General features: G+C 25.7%; 1 protein-coding gene and 2 non-coding genes across 3 annotated transcripts in view; 2 read left to right on the forward strand and 1 right to left on the reverse strand.

The window, feature by feature from the left end:
- LOC145836486 (3'-5' RNA helicase YTHDC2-like) overlaps positions 1-17,787 on the forward strand; it is a 31,640-nt gene extending 13,853 nt beyond the window's left edge. Inside the window, exons 19-32 of the mRNA XM_082944283.1 lie at positions 3,116-3,265; positions 5,603-5,731; positions 6,482-6,594; positions 7,254-7,385; positions 12,832-12,999; positions 13,391-13,519; positions 13,803-13,958; positions 14,274-14,325; positions 14,622-14,742; positions 15,505-15,620; positions 16,004-16,095; positions 16,381-16,491; positions 17,170-17,304; positions 17,501-17,787. Coding sequence (XP_082800409.1) covers positions 3,116-3,265; positions 5,603-5,731; positions 6,482-6,594; positions 7,254-7,385; positions 12,832-12,999; positions 13,391-13,519; positions 13,803-13,958; positions 14,274-14,325; positions 14,622-14,742; positions 15,505-15,620; positions 16,004-16,095; positions 16,381-16,491; positions 17,170-17,304; positions 17,501-17,677 — 1,781 coding nt within the window. The 3' untranslated portion in view covers positions 17,678-17,787. The remainder of the gene's footprint in view (positions 1-3,115; positions 3,266-5,602; positions 5,732-6,481; positions 6,595-7,253; positions 7,386-12,831; positions 13,000-13,390; positions 13,520-13,802; positions 13,959-14,273; positions 14,326-14,621; positions 14,743-15,504; positions 15,621-16,003; positions 16,096-16,380; positions 16,492-17,169; positions 17,305-17,500) is intronic.
- Positions 4,866-4,937, reverse strand: Trnap-cgg (transfer RNA proline (anticodon CGG)). Its single transcript has one exon. It is a non-coding gene; the product is annotated as a tRNA-Pro (tRNA).
- On the forward strand, positions 7,934-8,006 carry Trnak-cuu (transfer RNA lysine (anticodon CUU)). Its single transcript has one exon. It is a non-coding gene; the product is annotated as a tRNA-Lys (tRNA).
- Positions 17,788-21,412: the final 3,625 nt, after the last annotated feature.

Here is a 21,412-nt window from a genome sequence, read left to right on the forward strand (position 1 = left end):
ACTTGCTTGCAGAGTACGTGCTGGTATCGAGTTAAAAGTACGGTCACGAATAAGTTTGCCGGCCACTGCTTCAAAATATTGTATAAAACTCGTATTTCAGTTCTTATTTGGTTTAAATTGAGTTTTCTTTCACCAATATTATGCAATTTTTGCTATCAAAACTAATTATTTTTATTTTGTCAAGTTTTGTTGCACATAAAACTAATAGTGACGTAGTGCATAATAACTTGAACTGGATTTTATTTCTTACGCATATTTTTTACGGTATATTTGTATTAAGAATGTCTACTTTGATTAGTACGTTGTCGGGTTTAATGTCACTTTTTTAAAGCATTTAAAGTGCTACTACTCTATACATTATAAACAAGTTTCTTTAGATCACAGTTGGACATGTTAAATAATTAGAACAGGGTTCAAATGCGTTAGATTAAACCTTTTTTTATAAATACTAGCAATTTTTCAGTTTAAAAAAACTGTACTAATAAATAGGAATAAAAAATTCATGCAAGTATTGAAACTGTTTAAAAATTAGATAGTTATCTTAAGATCAACTTGAAAACATTTGTTTGAAGCATCTATGATTTAATTTTTATTAAGCAAAAAAATAAATGTCGCGGGCCACAATTTTTTGCTTATTGTGTTGCAGTTTGCTGACCGCTGCTTCAGAATATTGTATAATATATAAATTTCAAATCTTATTTGTTTCAGATTGAATTTTTCTCACCAATGACAAACAACTTTTGCTCCACTAAAACGACATTGTGTACTTTTAACTTTTTGGATTACAACAAAAGTTCTCCAATTGTAAATAGAAATTATAATATCACTTCAAATTTTTAAGTATTATCACCAAAACAATGTTTCACAAGTTTAAATTATTGTAACGTAAAGGGTTCATACGCGTTAGGCTAAATCTTTTTTTTTGAAATAGTGGCAAAGTGTCAGTTGAAATACTTAAAAGTTTTAAAAACTTATAACGAAATTCTTACAATTACTTTAAATAAAAATATGGATTTTAAACTAAATATTAATGATATTTTTAGCACTTTTTTAAAGCATTGTCTAAATATGAAATTTTATTAAATGTCATTTTATAAGTAAATCTGTTTGCTATAATTTGTTTTAAGTTTGCTTTCAAGTGTGTTAAGGGCATAGGGTAGTCCAACACTATTTTCTTCAAAAAATTAACATTGACTTATTTTTCAAAGCAAAGAGTATATACTACAAGTTTCTTTTTGTAAAACAAAAAAAAAATCAATTATTTTTGAGATATAACAAGTCCTGTAAAAAAATTCCGATACAACCGCATGGAATCAAAAGTTTTTAAGGATGATTAAAAAAAAAATCCTTGAAATCTAACTCAATCCTTCGTTTTTAAAGCGATCATTTTGTTTACTAAAACCACATATTCAATCATCAAAATATGAAATGCATGTAAACGCAGCAGGTTCATTACAGTTTATTATTAAAGTCTTGCTTATATACTACATGCTGTTATCGATCTTAAACTACGTCGCGGACCACAAATTCCTGTGAGTTGCAGTTCGCCCCACTTCTACTTCAGAATATTGCATGAGACACACATTTTAAATCTTATTTGTTTATATCAGGGGTCGGCAGACATTTGGCGATCGCGAGCAAAGTTTTGAAAATATTTAAAGTAAACTTCCGGTGAAATTTACCAAAGACGTTTTTTGTTCATTATTTCGAATCCCAGAATATGTAGTATAAGTTTCAAAATTTTCTTCTGCGGGCCGCAGGTTTTACCTTTCATGGGCCGCATCCCATCAAAAAAACAGAAACATGCTTGCGGGCCGCAGTTTGACGACCCCTGTTTTAAAATGAGTTTACATTGACTAATGTCAAACTACTTCTACCATTAAATCATTCTTATTATATCATTTTTATAGTACATTTATTTTTATCAATTTTTCTTGCTCATGAGACTAATAGTGACGTAATGAATAATAATTTGAACTTAATTTTATTTCTTACAAGAGTATATTATGCTACATTTAGCTCTAAGTATTAACCTTTGTTTGGATATTGCCTATTTTGATGATATTTGTAAAGCATTTAATGTGCTATAAATTATTCTCATAACATTTGTTGTGGAAGACCACAATCGGACATGCTAATTAATATCAGGATTTTTAAGCTTTAGGCTAAATCAGTTTTTATTTAATAATGGCAAAACGTCAATAGAAATGCTTAAATTTTTTTAAATTTTTATACGAAAATAATTTTTTTGAGTTAATAATTTAGCTGTGAGTATCTTTCTCAATTAAATTTTGTTTTTCTAGTAAAAATTTGTCTAAAACAACATTGCCAAAATTTCAGGGTTAGCCACAACAGATGCTTAAAAATTATTCTTATTGGAAGAAAAGTCATCAGGCTTAAAGTAGTAGCTTTGAAATTATTTTATGCATTTAATTAAAAAAAAACTTATTTTAAACTTAAAAAGTTGCTCTAATTCAAGTTATTTCATAAATTCAAGATTAAGTGATCTAGCACCTTCAAAGTAATAAATTTGCTAGAAATAAGTTTGTAGTGGATATATGACAGTTTAAGTTTTGACTTCTCAAATTACTATGGTGTTTTGCAGGGTCATATCTAGTAAAGTAATTTTGAAATTGTAAAAAAAAAAAACAAATTATTAATAGGCTACGCCATTAAAACCAAACTAATAGACTATTTAGTTTCATCTGTTTATAAGCCCGGTTGAAACCCCACCAACAAGTTTTAGGTAAAAAGTCAGTTTAAAACTTCAAAATTTTGTATATGAACCCTGAAATCTTTGAATTATAGTAAAAATAATTGTTACTTATTTATATATTTTCATAACAACAAACAGTACAATCATTCAGTTTGTTTTGTAGTTTATAACTTTAATTTTACTTTAACTTTAATGTAATTCTTAATAAATTAAAATATTTACTAATAGTACAACAGACAAAATGGTCTATTGAGGAGTTTAAGTAATTAAAATATTTTTTTTATAAGTTTATTTCTATTAACTAGTTAGTTGTACTTTGTTTAATATGTTAAAACAATTACTGATAAAACCAGTCACTTATAAATTCAACTGCGTAATTATTAAACAAAAATACAACAGGCAAGATGGTGTTATGTGGCGTGGTGCTGAAATGTTTGGACCCGATACTGACAATATCTTGCTCACTAGCTCACAACCATCCGTTCATCAACCCGACACAAGCCAACTTGAAACAGAAAGCTATTGACAGCAGGCTCAAGTTCTCTGCAGGTTTTCAATTGATTTTATTTAAATTTTCATTGATGCGTTTTTTAATAAAATCGCTGGTTGATAATTGTAGAGGACGTAAAACAGTTTGTTTAAAAGTTTGAAATTAATAAAAGTTCTGTTATTTATTTGATACCCGAAGTTTTTTGCAGATTTATCACATGATTGTCTTTAAAATTTTGTGTTTAACAAAAGTTAGATAAATCGTACTTTTGAAAGAACTGTAAAAAAAAGTAAAAAATATTAAATTCATTTTTGAACTTTTTTATTAGCGAAGGATTTAAGTTTTCCTCATAAATATGCTTGAAAACGGGTTTAGTAAAAACTATGTATAAAAGTCAGTAAATTTTAAGTACGAAGTTAAATATTAAAAATTAAAAAGGTTGATTTTATATCAATAGTCTGATAAAAAACACGTTTAAATAGTTAAAAGCTTTAAAGTTACAATAAAAAGTGTTTTAGAACATATAACGTTAACTTACTAACCATATATTTCAATATGCAATAAGAATTAAGTATAGTTTTAGAATAGTTAATATACATAGTAATGTATTTTTTAGTAAATCTTAAAAAACAGTACCAAATAATTTTAAACTTGGAAATTTTGAAAAGCTATTCACATCAAAGTCAAGCTTAGTTATTTAGATATACTTGAACTATCATTTGTATGGTCAATGTTTTAACCGAATAAGTAACAATTTTATAAAATGTTTAATTATAAAAAATCATTATATATAGGTTTAATTAATTTAATAGTTAAATCGCTTCTACTACTTAAAATAAACTGAGTAACTGTTATTAATTTATTAAAAAAAAATTTTGTTTACTTTTTATTCTTTTATGTCTTAACAACGAGAACAAATTCAAATCTTTGATTTTTTACTGACACTGTACTACAATTAAAGTTTTTCTAACACATCGTATACATGTTAGATTAAACATTAAAATTAATGAAAAATTTCACTAAAAGATTGAAATAAAACAGAGTTGGTACAAATCGTACAAATAAAAAAATCACATAATATTTTGTTTTTATCACTGTTGTAATTAGTTTATAACATTTTCAAATTGAAGTAAATTAACATAAATATTTTTTTTATTTCTATAATATAAAACGCTGGTATTTTTATACTTGTTTTATAACAGTAAAGCATGTTGCTTATAAATAGTATTTAAGATTTAAGTTTCCGTTATTAAAAACAAAGAAATTAAAAAAAAAAACAGTATTGATAAATTATACTCTGATATTTTTAAATATTTAAGTGTTTAGATAAAATAGTTTAACTTATGTTTAGTCCATTTATAATTATACTTTTAAAAATAAAAACAAAGCATATATCTATCTACTGCTAATAATAGTTTTTTTTATAAAACATTAAAACTTAAAGTTGTTATAAATAGTTTAGAGCGAAAAGTTTTTTATAAACTAACTTTAAACTATTAATAAGTGCCTAAAAGAATTAAATAAAAGTTTTAGAAAACAAAATGCTGACATAGAAATTGTAATAAAACATAAAGTTTGAACAAAATAAACATATATATTTTAATATAAGCAAGTTTTATATTTTCATAAAAACTGTTTGAAAATATATATTAAAAAAGTGGGCCTGTCCGGGAATTGAACCCGGGACCTCGCGCACCCGAAGCGCGAATCATACCCCTAGACCAACAGGCCACGTTTAAGTCCGCTCAATGATCGTATTTATACTTGAAAATTGATCACTTTCGCGCGGCGGTTTTCATTAGCTACTTGAAATGTTTGACAAGTGACTAATGTTTATTTTTCTGTCGTGAGTTTTGAAATGATTACTTTTGCAATAGCACTTATACTTGATTACGTATTTAGTATGAACATGTAATGATTAAGTCTTTTTTAAATACAATAACTATACAAAACAGCTTAAAGTTATCAAAAAATGCAGTTTACCAAACAACTCAAATATTTATTATTACTTTAAAATTTTATTTAAAGAATTTGAATTATAACATTAGCTTATATAGTACAACAAAAATTTAAATACTAATGATAGAAACTTTTTTATACTTTATTTTATTCAAATTATCTTAAAATTCATAAAAACAGCTTTACCAAAGAGCTTAAATACTTGATACTCAAAATTTTTATTAAGTTTGATTTAATACAAATTAGCATATATAACTATGTTTAGTTTGCAGCCTGTAGAGTTTATTGCTTTTGATTTAAAAATTTATAAAATAATTATTTTATTTAATCAAGTTGTTAGACTTTGTACAAGTCAGCCTATATATGAAAAATATAACGAACTACAAGAAATTTGAACGCGTTTCAAAATTTACAATAAAACATAAATATTTTGAAAGGAACATTCAGCGACCACATGTGTTTGTTGCGGGCATTTCAAGCTTGGCAGAAAGCTCGCACCGATGGATGGGAACAAGTTTTTTGTGAGAAGAATTTCATGAGTCAAGCCACTATGGAAACCATCGTCGGTTAGTAACTTTTAAAAGTTGAACATTTTTATTTTACTGATCATTTGAAAAAATTAAATAATAGTTTTTTAAATAACTATAAATCTAATTTTAAGAAAAGGTTAATAATAAAAAGTCTTTTGTTTATATATAGTATTTAAATTCTAATATTATTCTAACTAAATAAACAGTTTTACTACATACAAGACTTTAAATGTCGAACAACAACTATAAAAAAAAGAAACTAGTTTTTTTAAGTTGAATAAAAGTTTAATTGTTTTTTCAAATTAGCATTCTAATTTATAAATTGTACAATCTATCAAATTTTCATTGAAATAAGTGTTATTATAGTTTTCTAAAATTATGGTTTAGTTATACAAAAGTATCCAAAATTTTATTTTAAAATTCAAGCTTTAATTAAAACGCTCTAAGTAAATTTAAGTTGTGTAATAACGGTAAATAAATTTATTCATTGAAAACATTTAGAACATTGGTTACAAGCAAAAATTTAATACAAACAATAGTATAACAGCTACCTACATTTTAAAATTAATTTATTCTTAGTTGTTTGAAAATAACAATAGTAATAACAGTTAAAAAAATAACACTTAGACAACGAAGGAAAATGATTTTTAACTTAAAATGTAAACAATATAAACAATTTTAACTAGTCAAAATAGAATATTAATAAATTAATTAATACTGTGTTCAAGATGAGTTATAAATTAAAATATCAAAGTTATTAGTTTAATAAATATAAATTTCAAACAGCAATGCGTTCCCAGTTGTTAGGACAATTAAGAGCAACAGGTTTTGTGAGGGCAAGAGGTGGCAACGATATTAGAGATCTGAACACCAATTCAGAAAATTGGGCTGTCGTTAAGGTTTGAAGAAAGTAAACTTAATTTTTTTTTACGATAGTATGTTTTTCTAAAGTTTATATGTTTTAAATTTCAAGACTAAAATAGAGCGTTTGTTATTTGTAGTTAAATAAATTTATGTTATATACATATACTTTAAAAAAAATTTTAAGTCTGTCGTTAAGGTTTAAGTAGAACAAAATGATAACATTTATGTACTTAAAAATCAGTTTTAGGAATAAGTAAGAATAAAAAATTATTTACTTTTTTAATTCAAAGTATACTTACTATATATTTAAAAACAATATACTAAAAGTTTTTAAATGTTTTTAAAGCTTTGTTTTTTATAAAGTGAACTAAAAAAGAGAAAATTTAGTTTTTTTTTTACTGTGACTAAAAGTGTATTTAATAACAAGTTTTATAAACTAAAACAACTTATGTTTTAGTTATTTTTCTTCAGTAGTATGTTTCTAATAAAAGGTACAAAAGTAATTACGAAGTAATGGAAAAATTATATTTTTATTAAACTCTACTAAAAGTTGGCTATAAAAAATATAGCCTTATTTATTTTCTGAAGGTTTTTGCTAATAGATGCCTTTACTTTATTAGATTTAAAAAATTGCAAACACAAGTTTGTGCGTTAAAGCAAAGCTTGTAAGTTTTTTCAAAAAAAAAAAAAATAGGCTGCAATATGTGCAAGTTCATTTCCCAACATAATTCACCTGGACAGAAAGTCAAACCGACTGTTCACTTCAAATGAAAAAAATGTGTGGCTTGATCACACTTCTGTGCTGAGTAGATGCAATACTAACATGGTTTGTTTAAATTTGGTATTATTTTTATTAGTTTGTTTATGTTTATATTTACATTATTAAGGTATGTTAGTAAATTTATCTAAAAAACTAAATTAATGAAAACACTATCATGGTATTCTGTTTGTCATTAATAATTCAAATTTTATTTAAATCAATAGTTTAAATGTGATGTACTTAAATTATTACTTTAAGGTTTGTTATTGTTAGTAATTTTTGTACTTAAGAGTTTAATGCTTTATTTAAAACATATAAATTTTGAATTTTCTATTACATACATCCCACTTATGACTTGGTTTAATATTTGAACATTTAGTCAGAATTCACTAAATTGTAATATTATTCATTTCATTTTTATAAGACTTTTAAATAAAAAACGATATTTTAAATACTTTACAACAAAACGCGCTTAGAGTTATACCTTTCAACTGCGCGTTTTGTTCTAATTTTTTTGACAACCCTTTATATTATGACGTATAAAGTATAATTGTGGCGTAATTAAGTACTAAACGTGTTAGTATATAAACTTCACAATTACTAGTGCGACAAGCGCCCGGCTAGCTCAGTCGGTAGAGCGTTGGACTCTTAATCCAACGGTCGTGGGTTCGAGCCCCACGTTGGGCGTGGTTTTTGTATTTCTTAGTAGTCCATTTCGTTTCAACCTTAACAAACATGATTATTTATATAATTCTGATTAGTTAATGCACAATATTGTGTGCTTTGGCATGGTTTTCACATAGTTAAATTAAAACTTTATCAATAACACACTGCTTTATTGAAAAAAAAAAAGATTTTTGGAAAATAAAAATAGCTATATAAAGTACGATACTTAAATATTTTGGATCAGTATTTCTTTATCTTCATGTGAGTTGCTTTATATTATGATTTGTTATTTTATTTTGTAGTTTTACTTTAGTTTATCTAATTTAGACTTAATAATTACAAATATTATATAGTTTTGTAACAGTTGGATTTAACATTATGTAATGTATCTAATATTAACTAATAGTCTATAATTTATTTTTAATAAACACACACATATATATATATATATATATATATATACCACAGATGTTCTTGTGCTAAAACTTTATTTCAACTAACGGCGTTTCACTGCTCTCAAATAAATTTAAGAACAGATCTACGGAGTCTATAAAATATTAACACACATTAGAAAAAAAGCAGAAAAAGCATGTATAATTATGTATAGTGTTTATGTAGGTAGTAACTATAAATGAACTTTATGGTTTAAAAACAAAGTTTGGGATAAAAACATAAAATTATAAAATTGTCTACAAAAAATATAAATTTAATAAAAGTAGGCACTAACCTCAAAAATCTCTAAGAATAGGCAAGTTTTTAGATTGAAAATTAAATAGAGTTGTGCAGAAATGTTACGTCATAATAAATTTAACAAATTGGTCAATAATTTATACAGCTTAAAAACATGAAGTATTAAGCTTGCAAGTGTATGTAATTGTAATGTGAGTGTTGTGAAATAAATTAGTACATAAGTAGACAGAGTTATTTAAAGTAGAATCGTCGGTTGTGGGGACAAATATTCGATAAATCTTGCCGCTTATTCAGAAGTAGGTCTTTATCTTCTGCTGAAGTTACTGCTCTTTCTGTATTGCAAGTTAGGCAAATTCTACTTACTCCGTTGGATGCATGTTTGATCTTTGAAACAATACTCCACTCCATGTTTGGCCTTTTACCGTACCTGTGAAAAAAGCTCCAGACATAATCCGATAAACGCGTGCTTTGTTTTTTATTTATATTTTTAAAAGTATGTTTATGGTTAGCATATCTATCCTTGAAACTACCTGCTGTACTTCCGATATAAATTTTATCTGGGCCCTTACTTTCAACTTTAACTTTATAAATTACATTTTTAATTAAACAATTACCTTTTAATGGGCAGTTATCTTTGTTTAGTTTACGGCAATTACATTTTTTAGTCATATTGCTTAACTTATTACTATTAGGGTTAGTTGTTTTTGAATATTTATTTATAGTTTTATTGTTATGCATTTTGCTTATACTTTTAGCGCTATTATCACTTACTTGTTCTAAGTTTTCTTTTATCATTTTAGAAATACTTCTAGTTATACGTTGATTATTATAATCTACACTATTATTAGTACTATTGATATGGATATTTTCATTATCATTAATATTAAAGTTATCGTTACAGCTTATATCTTTGATGTTTATAGTTTTAATATGTTTTACATTATTGTTACCATAATTAAAATTTTTACTATTAGGATTATCATTATTATTACTGTTATTATTACTATTATTAAGATTATTATTTTTATTATTACTGTTATTATTAATATGATTAGTATAATTAGAAATATTGTACATATCTACGTTGTTACTGACTTTATTACTAGAATTATTATATGTATTAGCTTTGATATGTCTATTTTTAAAGTTTGAAGTTACTGTTTTGTTGTGCGATTGTATTAAAGTTTTAGCATTACTCATGCAACTATAAGAAATTTTAACTGTCTTTCTATTAAAAATTTTGTTATAAAAGTGGCTTTCGGGGAAGTGTTTATCGACTAGCTTTAAAAATTCTTTACCTAAGTTTATATTAACTGAAGAGCAATATGGAGGATTATACCACATTATATGTCAGTTACGCGGTTTTTTGCGTTATTTATTTACATCTAATTTTTCATACTTTAATTTACATTTAAAACTTCGATTTTTTAATTAATTTTCGTACGGTGCTTTTATTTCGTTAAATATATTTTCATTCGAAGAGAGGGTACTTAAACGTTTTTGTGTCATTACCGGGAGGCATTTTTTTACATGATAAGGGTGGTCAGAATTAATATTAATAAAGTTTAATAAAGAATTCGGTTTACGGTACGGACGGTAAGTATTATTAGATAAATTTAAAGTAACATCTAAAAAATTCGTTATTTGTGCTCTTTATTTCTAAAGTTATTTTAAAACCGATATCAGACATCAATCTAAACGTTGACTTTTTAATTTTTCCGTAAACAAGAGGTTTTGAAAGATCAATGACACCGAGTCCATCATCTCTATACAGTCCACAATTATCAAAAATACTTTTGAGTTTATCTAGGATGTATAACCCTACAAGATCGCATACCTCCGCTCCATGAAAACTACCCATTGGTAAATCAAAAAAACTATCGGTATCATTTTTCTTCTTTAAAAATAGACATATCAAAGCTAATACAAATAATAATTCTAGTAATAAAGTTAGTAATAACGTAGATATGTACAATATTTCTAATTATACTAATCATATTAATAATAACAGTAATAATAAAAATAATAATCTTAATAATAGTAATAATAACAGTAATAATAATGATAATCCTAATAGTAAAAACTTTATTTATGGTAACAATAATGTAAAACATATTAAAACTTTAAACATTAAAGATATAAGCTGTAGTGATAACTTTTATATTAATGATAATGAAAATATCCATATCAATAGTACTAATAATAGTGTAGATTATAATAATCAACGTATAACTAGAAGTATTTCTAAATTGATAAAAGAAAACTTAGAACAAGTAAGTGATAATAGCGCTAAAAGTATAAGCAAAATGCATAACAATAAAACTATAAATAAATATTCAAAACCAACTAACCCTAATAGTAATAAGTTAAGTAAAATGCCTAAAACATGTAATTGCCGTAAACTAAACAAAGATAACTGCCCATTAAAAGGTAATTTTTTAATTAAAAATGTAATTTATAAAGTTAAAGTTGAAAGTAAGGGCCCAGATAAAATTTATATCGGAAGTACAGCAGGTAGTTTCAAGGATAGATATGCTAACCATAAACATACTTTTAAAAATATAAATAAAAAACAAAGCACGCGTTTATCGGATTATGTCTGGAGCTTTTTTCACAGGTACGGTAAAAGGCCAAACATGGAGTGGAGTATTGTTTCAAAGATCAAACATGCATCCAACGGAGTAAGTAGAATTTGCCTAACTTGCAATACAGAAAGAGCAGTAACTTCAGCAGAAGATAAAGACCTACTTCTGAATAAGCAGCAAGATTTATCGAATATTTGTCCCCACAACCGACGATTCTACTTTAAATAACTCTGTCTTTTTATGTACTAATTTATTTCACAACACTCACATTACAATTACATACACTTGCAAGCTTAATACTTCATGTTTTCAAGCTGTATAAATTATTGACCAATTTGTTAAATTTTTTATGACGTAACATTTCTGCACAACTCAATTTAATTTTCAATCTAAAAACTTGCCTATTTTTAGAGCTTTTTGAGGTTAGTGCCTACTTTTATTAAATTTATATTTTTTGTAGACAATTTTATAATTTTATGTTTTTATCCCAAACTTTGTTTTTAAACCATAAAGTTCATTTATAGTTACTACCTACATAAACACTATACATAATTATACATGCTTTTTCTGCTTTTTTTCTAATGTGTGTTAATATTTTATAGACTCCGTAGATCTGTTCTTAAATTTATTTGAGAGCAGTGAAACGCCGTTAGTTGAAATAAAGTTTTAGCACAAGAACATATGTGGTATTTATTCCGATAAGCTTAGCTTATCAGGATCTCCAGGATTTAACGCCTTTTAACGTTACATCTTATATATATATATATATATATATATACCTTCTTTAGCTTCTCTTTTATTTTTTCCTTACAGTAATTATTTTTTTACAGAGTACCGTTGAAGTGTGTTAACCCGTTAAGTTCTTTAAATTTGTTATAATTATATAACGTAAAGTTAAACTTAAGTTAAAAAAATAGCTTCTATAGAGTAACCATGTAGTAAAATTTCAAGAATAAAAAGTACATAGAGTCCATACAAAAAAAAAGTATAAGAACTAAATCTTGACTCGTCAAGATTATAATTTTTCAATCTGGTAGATAAAAATGTTCTAATTGTTTAAAATGGGTTGGCAACTAGTATAAGCAATGAGCTTTTATTTTTTGGACATTTCGTTTATCAAATAAAACCTTTCGAGTTTGAAAAGTCAGAAGTATTAGAGTTTCGTATTTTTAATGTAGAACAAGACGCACGCATTTGCATTGAATACCTGTCTCCTGATCAATGTATAATATAAGAAAAAAAAAATTATTTGCTAAATATAATGATAATTAATAGTAGACTAAGAAGCAAGCTTAATTTTATCAGAACCAAAAGCTCACTCGCCAACTCAAATGACCTTCTGATCGGTTAATTAACGCCAATTTAGAACAAGTTTCTTGATTTTAATAGCTCCGTTGAAGTGTGTTAACCTGTTAACATACAGAAACGTGTGTTAGTGTAATAAAGAAAGAATACTGTTCAATTTGTTATTGTTATATATTCCAGTGAACTTGTTTCGCTCGCATCTTTGTTAACAAACGATTGAATTTATATTTTTGAATATAAACAAATATTGATAAATTTTTAATCAGAACAAAACCCATCAATGCGCGCTGGAATGTCTGCCTTCTGATTGGATGGTTTATGACGAGATGTGGAAACCGACCAATGACAGGTCGAGTATTTCACTTGCAAGATGTTGCACTTCGCTGTCGAGCGCTTGCATCGCGTTGTTCGCCGGAAGCTCGTTCATTTCTGAAGTTTGTTAGATTTATTGGTTTTATTTGATAATTACTTGCTTTCATGTTCACATATGTGTTATTTTTTAAAATAAGCATTTACTGTTTAATAGAAAATAAACATCTTAATTTTTGATATTTTTTTAAAACTAGGTAGTTGTTATGGTTCATTAGAACATTTTATTTTAAAATAAAATACGCAAAGAAAAATAAAAGGTTTAAAGTTTAGTATTTTGTTAAAGTTAAACTTGTTTTTTATTTTACAATGAAAAAATGTTTTTATTAATCTCAACTATATCTATTAGAGTTAAAAGAATGTAATGGGAAAACTTTTTGTTATTTTTTGCTTACTTGTCAATTTTTAAATTGTATAGTTAACTGCTTTTACACAATAAAAACATTCGTCCAATAGAAATCAGAGACAATAGTGGGTCCGGACATGTCATTGGATGATCGCTGCAGCGATTCGGACACCGAGGACCAATCAAATTCGTGCAAAGTTCACATATCCGATTGGATACAACTGCAAATGGACCCCTCTGTGAGTGTTTTGTATATCCAGTTGATTAGATTAAATTGACTATTAGCTTATTTTATTATTTCAAATTTAGTTTTTAATAACTAGAAATAAAAATAAAATTTCATCGTTTTTGCTTAAAGTATTGAAATATACAAAGTTTCAGGTGTTTTTTATATTTTTTTTATGTCTTTACTTGTTTCTTAAAAAAAATCTGGCTGCAAAGACCAAAAAAAAACTTCTTTGCCTCTTAGAATAAATCTAAAAATAAATCAACAATCTTTTTTACAAAATAAATTATTTACAGTTGGCCCACCTATTGATGCAGCTCCGCACTAAATGGTACTCTCTGTTCTACAGAAGAATTCACAACGCCAGCAAGAGTTGGCAGAATGAAGATGAAGCCGTGTTGAGCACGATAATCAACATATTGAGCTCGGAAGATCAACTTGCAAGATTGACTGTTAGAATTATGTTTATCCGTTTAGTTTAAAATTAATTGACTTTTAGTTGTATAAAAAACATTGTAGTTGAATTATCTGTGTTTGTCTTATAGTGCAGGTGCTCAGCTAATTAATTTTTATTGAATGTTTTCAGTTAATAAAAAGAAAGTTTGTTTCGATTATAAAATTAAGCACGAGCAGTAAGTTTTAAATTGTAACTAAATGAAATTAACCAACTTTAAGCTTTCTAAAAATGGAACTAAAAAAATCTTTCAAAACATTTGCATCTATTGGCACAGAGTTATAATAAACAATAATTAAATAAATATTTACAGCAACCATCAGGAATTGGCCAGCGTCCGAAACTGGTTAATCAGGACGACCATGGTAAAAAATATTTTATATAAATTATTTAGTTTGCATGTAAAACAACATAATTTATGTCAAATACTCTTAGAGATTTTATGAAAAGTTATATGTACAAAGAATTTATTTGATAAATATGTATAAGTTTCTATATAAATTAAGTACTTTAATATTTATAATATAAATAAATAGATATAAAATTTAATGAAAACTTTTAATCTTTTGTACCATTTGGTAAGAAATCACAAGTAAAGTTGTATTAAGAACACTAACAAGTATTTAAAAGGAGATAAAATATAAACTTATATATAAACTAGGCAAGAAATCATCGTGTTTCATTCCAAAGACACCAACAAACAGTAACAAGAAAAAGGAGGAAAGTAGTAAGAACTTTCAGAATATTCAGAGGAATACTGTTCCTAAATCTTTGAAGTTTGGGTAAGTTACACTTAGACTTTACAAGTTAAAATTAAAATTGACAAAAACAAGTAATAAGCTGTTAAAAATGACAATGTTTGTGAAAGTAAAATGCTTGGATTTTATTTTGGTGCCTAAATCACTTAAGTTAGGGTGAAATATTATTTTTAACTAACTAAATAGTTTTGTTTTTGATAAATATTGAAGTTTTTATGTGGACAGAAATCATTAAAAGTATACATTTTAAGTTTAAGACTTTTTAAAGATGTTAACACACAGTCAAAAAAATTATAATGTTCATGAGTTTTAATAATTGCTATGATAAATATTTATGAAAAAAAAAGTTCAAAGTCATTTACATCTAAATACTTTGCATTGAAATGCTTAAATTTCTAGGAATTATTATAAGTTATTGACATTATAGCAAACAAAAAACTTCTAAAAATGTATTTACAGTATTTAATTAACTAAGTTTCTATCTCTTAGTTACTTGTATTTCAAATTAAATCACAAGTATGTTGTAACATTTAAAAATATGGAGTTTAAAAAACTTAATACTTTATTTGTTTGGACATAAATATATTCAACAAAATTACAAAGTTTGAATATTAAAGCATCTAACCTATTTTTGGAAATTAAAAAAAAAAAAAAGTAATCAATTTTAATACTGCTTTAAAATCAGTGCATTATTTTATACATTACTACTAGCTTTTGTAATTAACATATAGCTAAATATTTTTAGTAAATTCTAACATCAAAAAGTGTGTACAAATTTTTATACAGTTCAGGGGACGCATCTATGTCAAAGAAGATGGAAAGCAAATATTCTACAAATAATTGTGATAAAACTACTAAATACTGCACAATGAGTTTCAACTCCATCAATGATTTGTCTTCTTGTTAGTTTATTACTTAGTAAATGTTGTGTAAAGCTAAAAAGCATTTTTTAATCTAATGATTGTGTACAATTCAGATCAATAACCAAAAAATAGTTGTAAAGAGTACTAACTCTTCACGATAAGCAGTAATAAGTTTTTCTTACAAGTAAGCTTAAATTTTCTTAATCTGAACTTAACATGTTAAATTGTATGAATTTTACAAGTACCTACTGCTTCATCTATTTATAATAAATTTTAAAAGTCTACCACTAAAAAAATATTGTAAATATTACAGTGTATTAAATCAATTAATACGAATATTTATATTTTTTGAATATTTAATTACATTTGAAATATATTTATAAAAAATAATAAAGTTTATTTAACATTTCAAATTGTTACAGATTCAAGCAGCTTGGCGCAGTTGACCAGTCACGATTCTAATTGCTGTTTTGTCTACACAATTAAACAACTGTACGATATTCAAATACTCAAGGTTTGTTAAATAAATGTTACTAAAAAAAAGTTATTTGTTGCGCAATTTGATAAAGAGTTTTTAAATAATTACAATTTGAAAGTTTTTGGTAAACAAATAAAATTGTTTTTGTTAGTTCGATTTTTTTGTAGATTTTAAGCATAAATTATACCACAGTATGATTTAAAATTCGCACCGCAAATGTGACATAATTGTGTTAGAAAGTATTGCCGTGTTTATACAGACAAATACAAGTTTATTGCTTAGGGAATATTTCAAGATATAAATTTAATTTTGATCAAACAGCAAACTGGCAAATGGACGGTGTCCAAAGACTTGAGAAACACTTTTGTTGAGAAGTTGAAACACGAAAACGTTTATATTTTCTTTGTTCTTGATAGATCTGAAGTTTTACAGGTATAAAGTTTTAAACAACTATGCGTTAGAATAAACTTTATATACTTAAACGTACTATGTTGATTTATATATTTTAACTGATTGTACTTTCTTTAACACAGAATAAGTTATAACTTTATCTAAGGCGAAACATCATAAAGATAATGCCATAAGTTCTCATGTTTAGATTTTAACAACTTAGTAAATTAATTGTTTTAAATACTGCATAAACTAATAGTAAACATGTAGTCAAATTAAGATTTGACATTACAACGAATTTGTTAGGAAGAGTTCAATGTTTTGTACACAATATTAAGTTGTAAAAGTCATATTTATTCTTTTTGTTTGTTTAAGGTTAACTTTAGAAATTTTAAATAGTAAATAATTTTTTTTAAATACTATTTTTGTAAATAAAAAAAAGTTTTTAATGTTTCTAGGAAAAAACTTTTGGGAAATTAAAAATATTGAAATTAAAAACTGCTTTTAGTGCCTTTTTTATCTAGGGAGCATAAAAAAGCTGTTTTTGTAGTAGTAGCAATTTTAAACATAAAAGTTATTTGTAGTGTTAAGAGTTTAGCAAGACATCTAAACAGCAGTATGCTTATCTTTTCAATCAAAGAGCAATTTATGAAAATTTAAATGTTTTTAATACACTTGAGATTGAATCTTCTCCCAAATACTATCGCATTGTTTTCACAGGACATAGTGAAATTGGAAAGTAATCAGGAAAACTCCTTCCAAATGAGATGGTTGCAACAAAGTAGGACCCAAAATCAACCCGTGAAAAGATTGTGGCATAACGGGAAGAACACCAAGATCACTGAAGACATTATTGTTTGTTTATATTATTATTTAATATTAACTTTTTATTTTATTTGATTTAAGTTAAAAATTTGATAAAAAATACTATTTTTTGTTAATCTGTTAAGTTTGATCATATTTAAAAATGAGTAAGTATTTCTACTGTTTACATTTACTTAATGAAAAGATGCACAAGTAAAATAATATTAAACATTAAATAAAACTAAAGATTCTTGAGAAAACGGTGGGAGATATACTGGTGCAACTAGTTGAAGCTCCAAACAAAATCCAACCAATGAGAAGCCAGAACCAATTGCAGCAGCACAACTCATTGCAGCAGCAGTACTTATTGCAGCACCACTACATGCAGCAGCATTCACAGTACTACAAAAACAACCACAATTAATTTGGCGGGTAATTTAATAGTGTGTTTTTGTTTGAAGTTATACAACAAAACATACTTAGAAATGGCTGAAATGTTTTGTATTAAAAAACTAAGAGTTGAGCTTAATATAATTGCCCCTTGATTTTAAACCAAAACTGATGTATAGAAATTGCCTGTTTCTAAGTATATTTTGGTTTTTATTTTGATACTAAAACATACTTAAAAACAATAAAGAACTTATTTTTTGTTAATAACTCAAGATAGAGTTAATATATTTTTTTTAAAATAGAAAGTCCAAATAGACGTTTTCAGTTTGAAAACTGTAAACTTAAAAGTAGGAGTGTGTAAAAACAAAAAAAAAAGACATATATTATGTTAAGTTAATTTTTCTTTTTTTCATTATGTATAGGATCATTGAAACGGTTATTAAAGTTTTTGTGTTATAATTTTATGCATGCGAAGTTTTGTTACTTTTGATGATATAAATATGTTTTTAGTTTCAGAAGTTTAAGTATATATAGTGTTTTAGTGTTTCAACTTGCTAACCATAAATATTGTGTTTGATTTTATTTTGATTGTGTATAATAGTTGGCTTAATAAAGTTTTTTTGTTAATGTTGTTTTCATTCAAAAATAAAAACCTTACAAAGCAAAGCCCTAGCTCGATATTAGTAAGGAAAAATATTTTAAGACTGTATACGGTACTCCAACACTTCAGTTCTTACATTTCTGTGCAAGTATTGTTTATTTATTTATTACTATATAAAGAGAATGACAGATATAATAACAGATTCATCAACAAGATAAATAAAGGTTTTAAATATGCTAAGTTAAGGTGCTTCGGTATTGAACATAAATAAAATTTGGAGACGTCTAGACGAAATTTTTTTTAGTCACTTTAAAAAATGCTAAAAAATAGTAGCGTTAGTAGCAAGAGCTTATTAAAAGCCGCTTTATTGTTAATATTTTTTGAAAAGAACGCTGATTAAGTTAGCCTGGGATCCTTAAGGAAAACTCGTAGTTCTTAGGCAAATTAGCTTGATTTCAAGATCTAAAGTACCCACAAAAACTATACATAAAGCATCATGCTTGAAAAAAATTATTTTCAAGGTTTCTTAGCCATGTACTAGCCAAAGTAAAACCCTGAGTATTTAAAAATAAGGTTACAACTTACTTTGAATAAATCTAATGTGTAAAAAAATAGATAAACTTTTTTATTAAGAAATATTTTAAACACTTTGTTGCTTTTTAATTAGTGTAAGTTCTACTATTAAATGTTTGTTTATTTTATCATAAGAAACATTATTTTTTTGCTCGTTTAAGTACTTAATGTTTTTCAATAGTATTATAATTTATGTAGTATAGTATAGAACTACATGTAGTAAAGCATACAAAAAAATCCTTTGATTAAGAACACATAATTAATTTTCAGTTCTACATCTTTTAACACGCACGTTCACATAGCTCGTCCATATAATAAGTTTCATTTTGCATTTAGTAATAATCTTGATGAGTATTAAGTTTTATTTGTTTAAAAATTAATCATCTAAAACACTAATCTTTTTTTTCTTTCATAATGATCAAGGTAGAATACCCAAATAAAGTTATAATGAAAATTACATGGATAAAATAAATAAAAAATAATGTTGAAATTCTTGAATAAGGGTAAAATTAAAACATTTTAAAGTACAACTTAATACTTTAGTTTTTCATCACTTTTGACGTTGTAACTAAACTTTGTATAAATAAAGTAAAGGGTTTATTTCTTTTTGATCTTTCATTATATTTAAAACCAAGTCAACAACAACGGTTTTTTTTCTTGAAATTTGTGAATTAACAACAGCATAATCTACAAAGTACTAACAGTCTTCTTGCTTTGTATTCATTAAACTAAAATTTTACTGTAGTTGTGCTTAATATTTTCAGGTTGTTTAAATAACGGTATACTATTGATTTTAAAATAGTTATTGTAAATATTAAAAACTGATTTTAACAATATAGTGAAATGTTTTAAATTGAAATACTTTGTTTAAACCGCTAGACAGCGATAGCGAACAGAAATTTAGAAATATGTTCTAAGAAGCTGAAAAATTATTGTTATGTTTTACATAGTAAGTTAAGTAAATTTTTTTTCGATCACTTAACAGGATTGCCAAAAACCTGGAATTTGAAAATAAATGCGAAAAACCGGAGAAATTTTGAAAAAACCTGAAATTAGGAATAAAATTAATATAAAAAGCAGGAATCTTAAACTATTTTCAAATGCAAAGTAATGAAGTTTAAAACAAAAAATCTATCATTTGTATATAACTCTTTTGTATCATTTATTATTTTATTTATCAAAAAACATATTTAAAGTATTTTACAATAACTCTTTAATGTTTTAAGATTTTCTTAAGACAGTTTTTAACTTTAGATTGAGTTTCATACTATAATTACACCAAAAAACTAACTGTTTTTTAAAAAAACCAGGAATAAATTTAGAAAACTTGAAAAGGAAATCCAACAAACCTCTGACAAACTTATAAGCTTAATAGATTGTCAAAATGAAATTTTACGTTTTTTTGTTTGAAGGGTTTTGTATGGCTAGAAAATTGTCTTTACTAGGTTTATTTTTAGAGATTTAGTAAAATATCTAAATATTTAGTTAAAAGCAAACATATAAAGAAAACAGAAAACTTTTTTTTTACTTCTATTTGTAATTTAAAGTCCTCGCAAAACATGTATTTTTCAAGCAAGTTTAAAAAAAACATACGAAGTAAAATTATAGCTAAAACTTATAAACATAAGAAGTTATAGAAATGAAATATTTAATGGGAAAAATCTAAATTACCTATAAAACTTTTTATTTTCAATCTAGTGTTTACCTCGTTAAAAATTGCAGTACTTTGAATTAAAAAAAAAACAAGAAATCTTTTAATTTATTATAAAGAACCTCAACTTTAAAAGCATTTTTTATAAGACGTTTTTAGCCTAAAATAATGTTGTATTGTCGTCAATTAATTAAGTTTTGTCCAAAAATAATAACTTATAAACTTAAAATAAACTAACTAGTTTAAGAGTTATTTAGTTTGCAAAAAACGGTTCACTTTTTATCGTTGTTTTTGAAATTTAATGCATAAAGTATATTGCTCAAGTATATAAAGTATTGAACGATAAAAAAACGCTTAAAATATTTAGTTCTAGGACCTGGTGCATGAAAAACTTTTTGGTTATCGAGTCGTACACCACAGATACCTATTAATGTCTTGTCCAGGATAGTTAGTGCTTAAGCTAATTGATATGATTTTCTATACTTCTAGGTAGTGGTAGTTAAAATACAAAACTTTATTTCAAATACAACCAGTCATTGGAATTCTTAAGCTTAAAAAATTTACACTTTGAATATGTTCGTTTAAGGCTAAGTAAAAGCAAGCAAGTTTGTAGTTGTAAAGCATCAATCACAATAAACTTCTTTATAAATTTTTTTAAAAAGTAGTAGCAGTGATACTTAATATTCATAAAGCTGCTAAACCGTTTAAGTTTTGCGTAATAAAGCATTCGATTAATAATATGCAAGATGTGTGTGGGAAACAGAATGCTGTAGATAAGCGACCTTGTAGTACTTAAACCGTTATTACCAGGTATCGAAATTCCGTTTAGAGGTTTCATCGGCGCTTTATTAGCTCACAGTCGTGAGAAATGGTTTGGTGTTTCATTTAATGTTGCCCTTTTAAACCACAAGTTCAAGTTACTAAGAAATGAAAGTAAGTATTTC

The sequence above is a fragment of the Thalia democratica genome, chromosome 5 (genome assembly GCF_965202585.1).
Source record: "Thalia democratica chromosome 5, ktThaDemo2.hap1.1, whole genome shotgun sequence".
Taxonomy (NCBI): Eukaryota; Metazoa; Chordata; class Thaliacea; order Salpida; family Salpidae; genus Thalia; species Thalia democratica.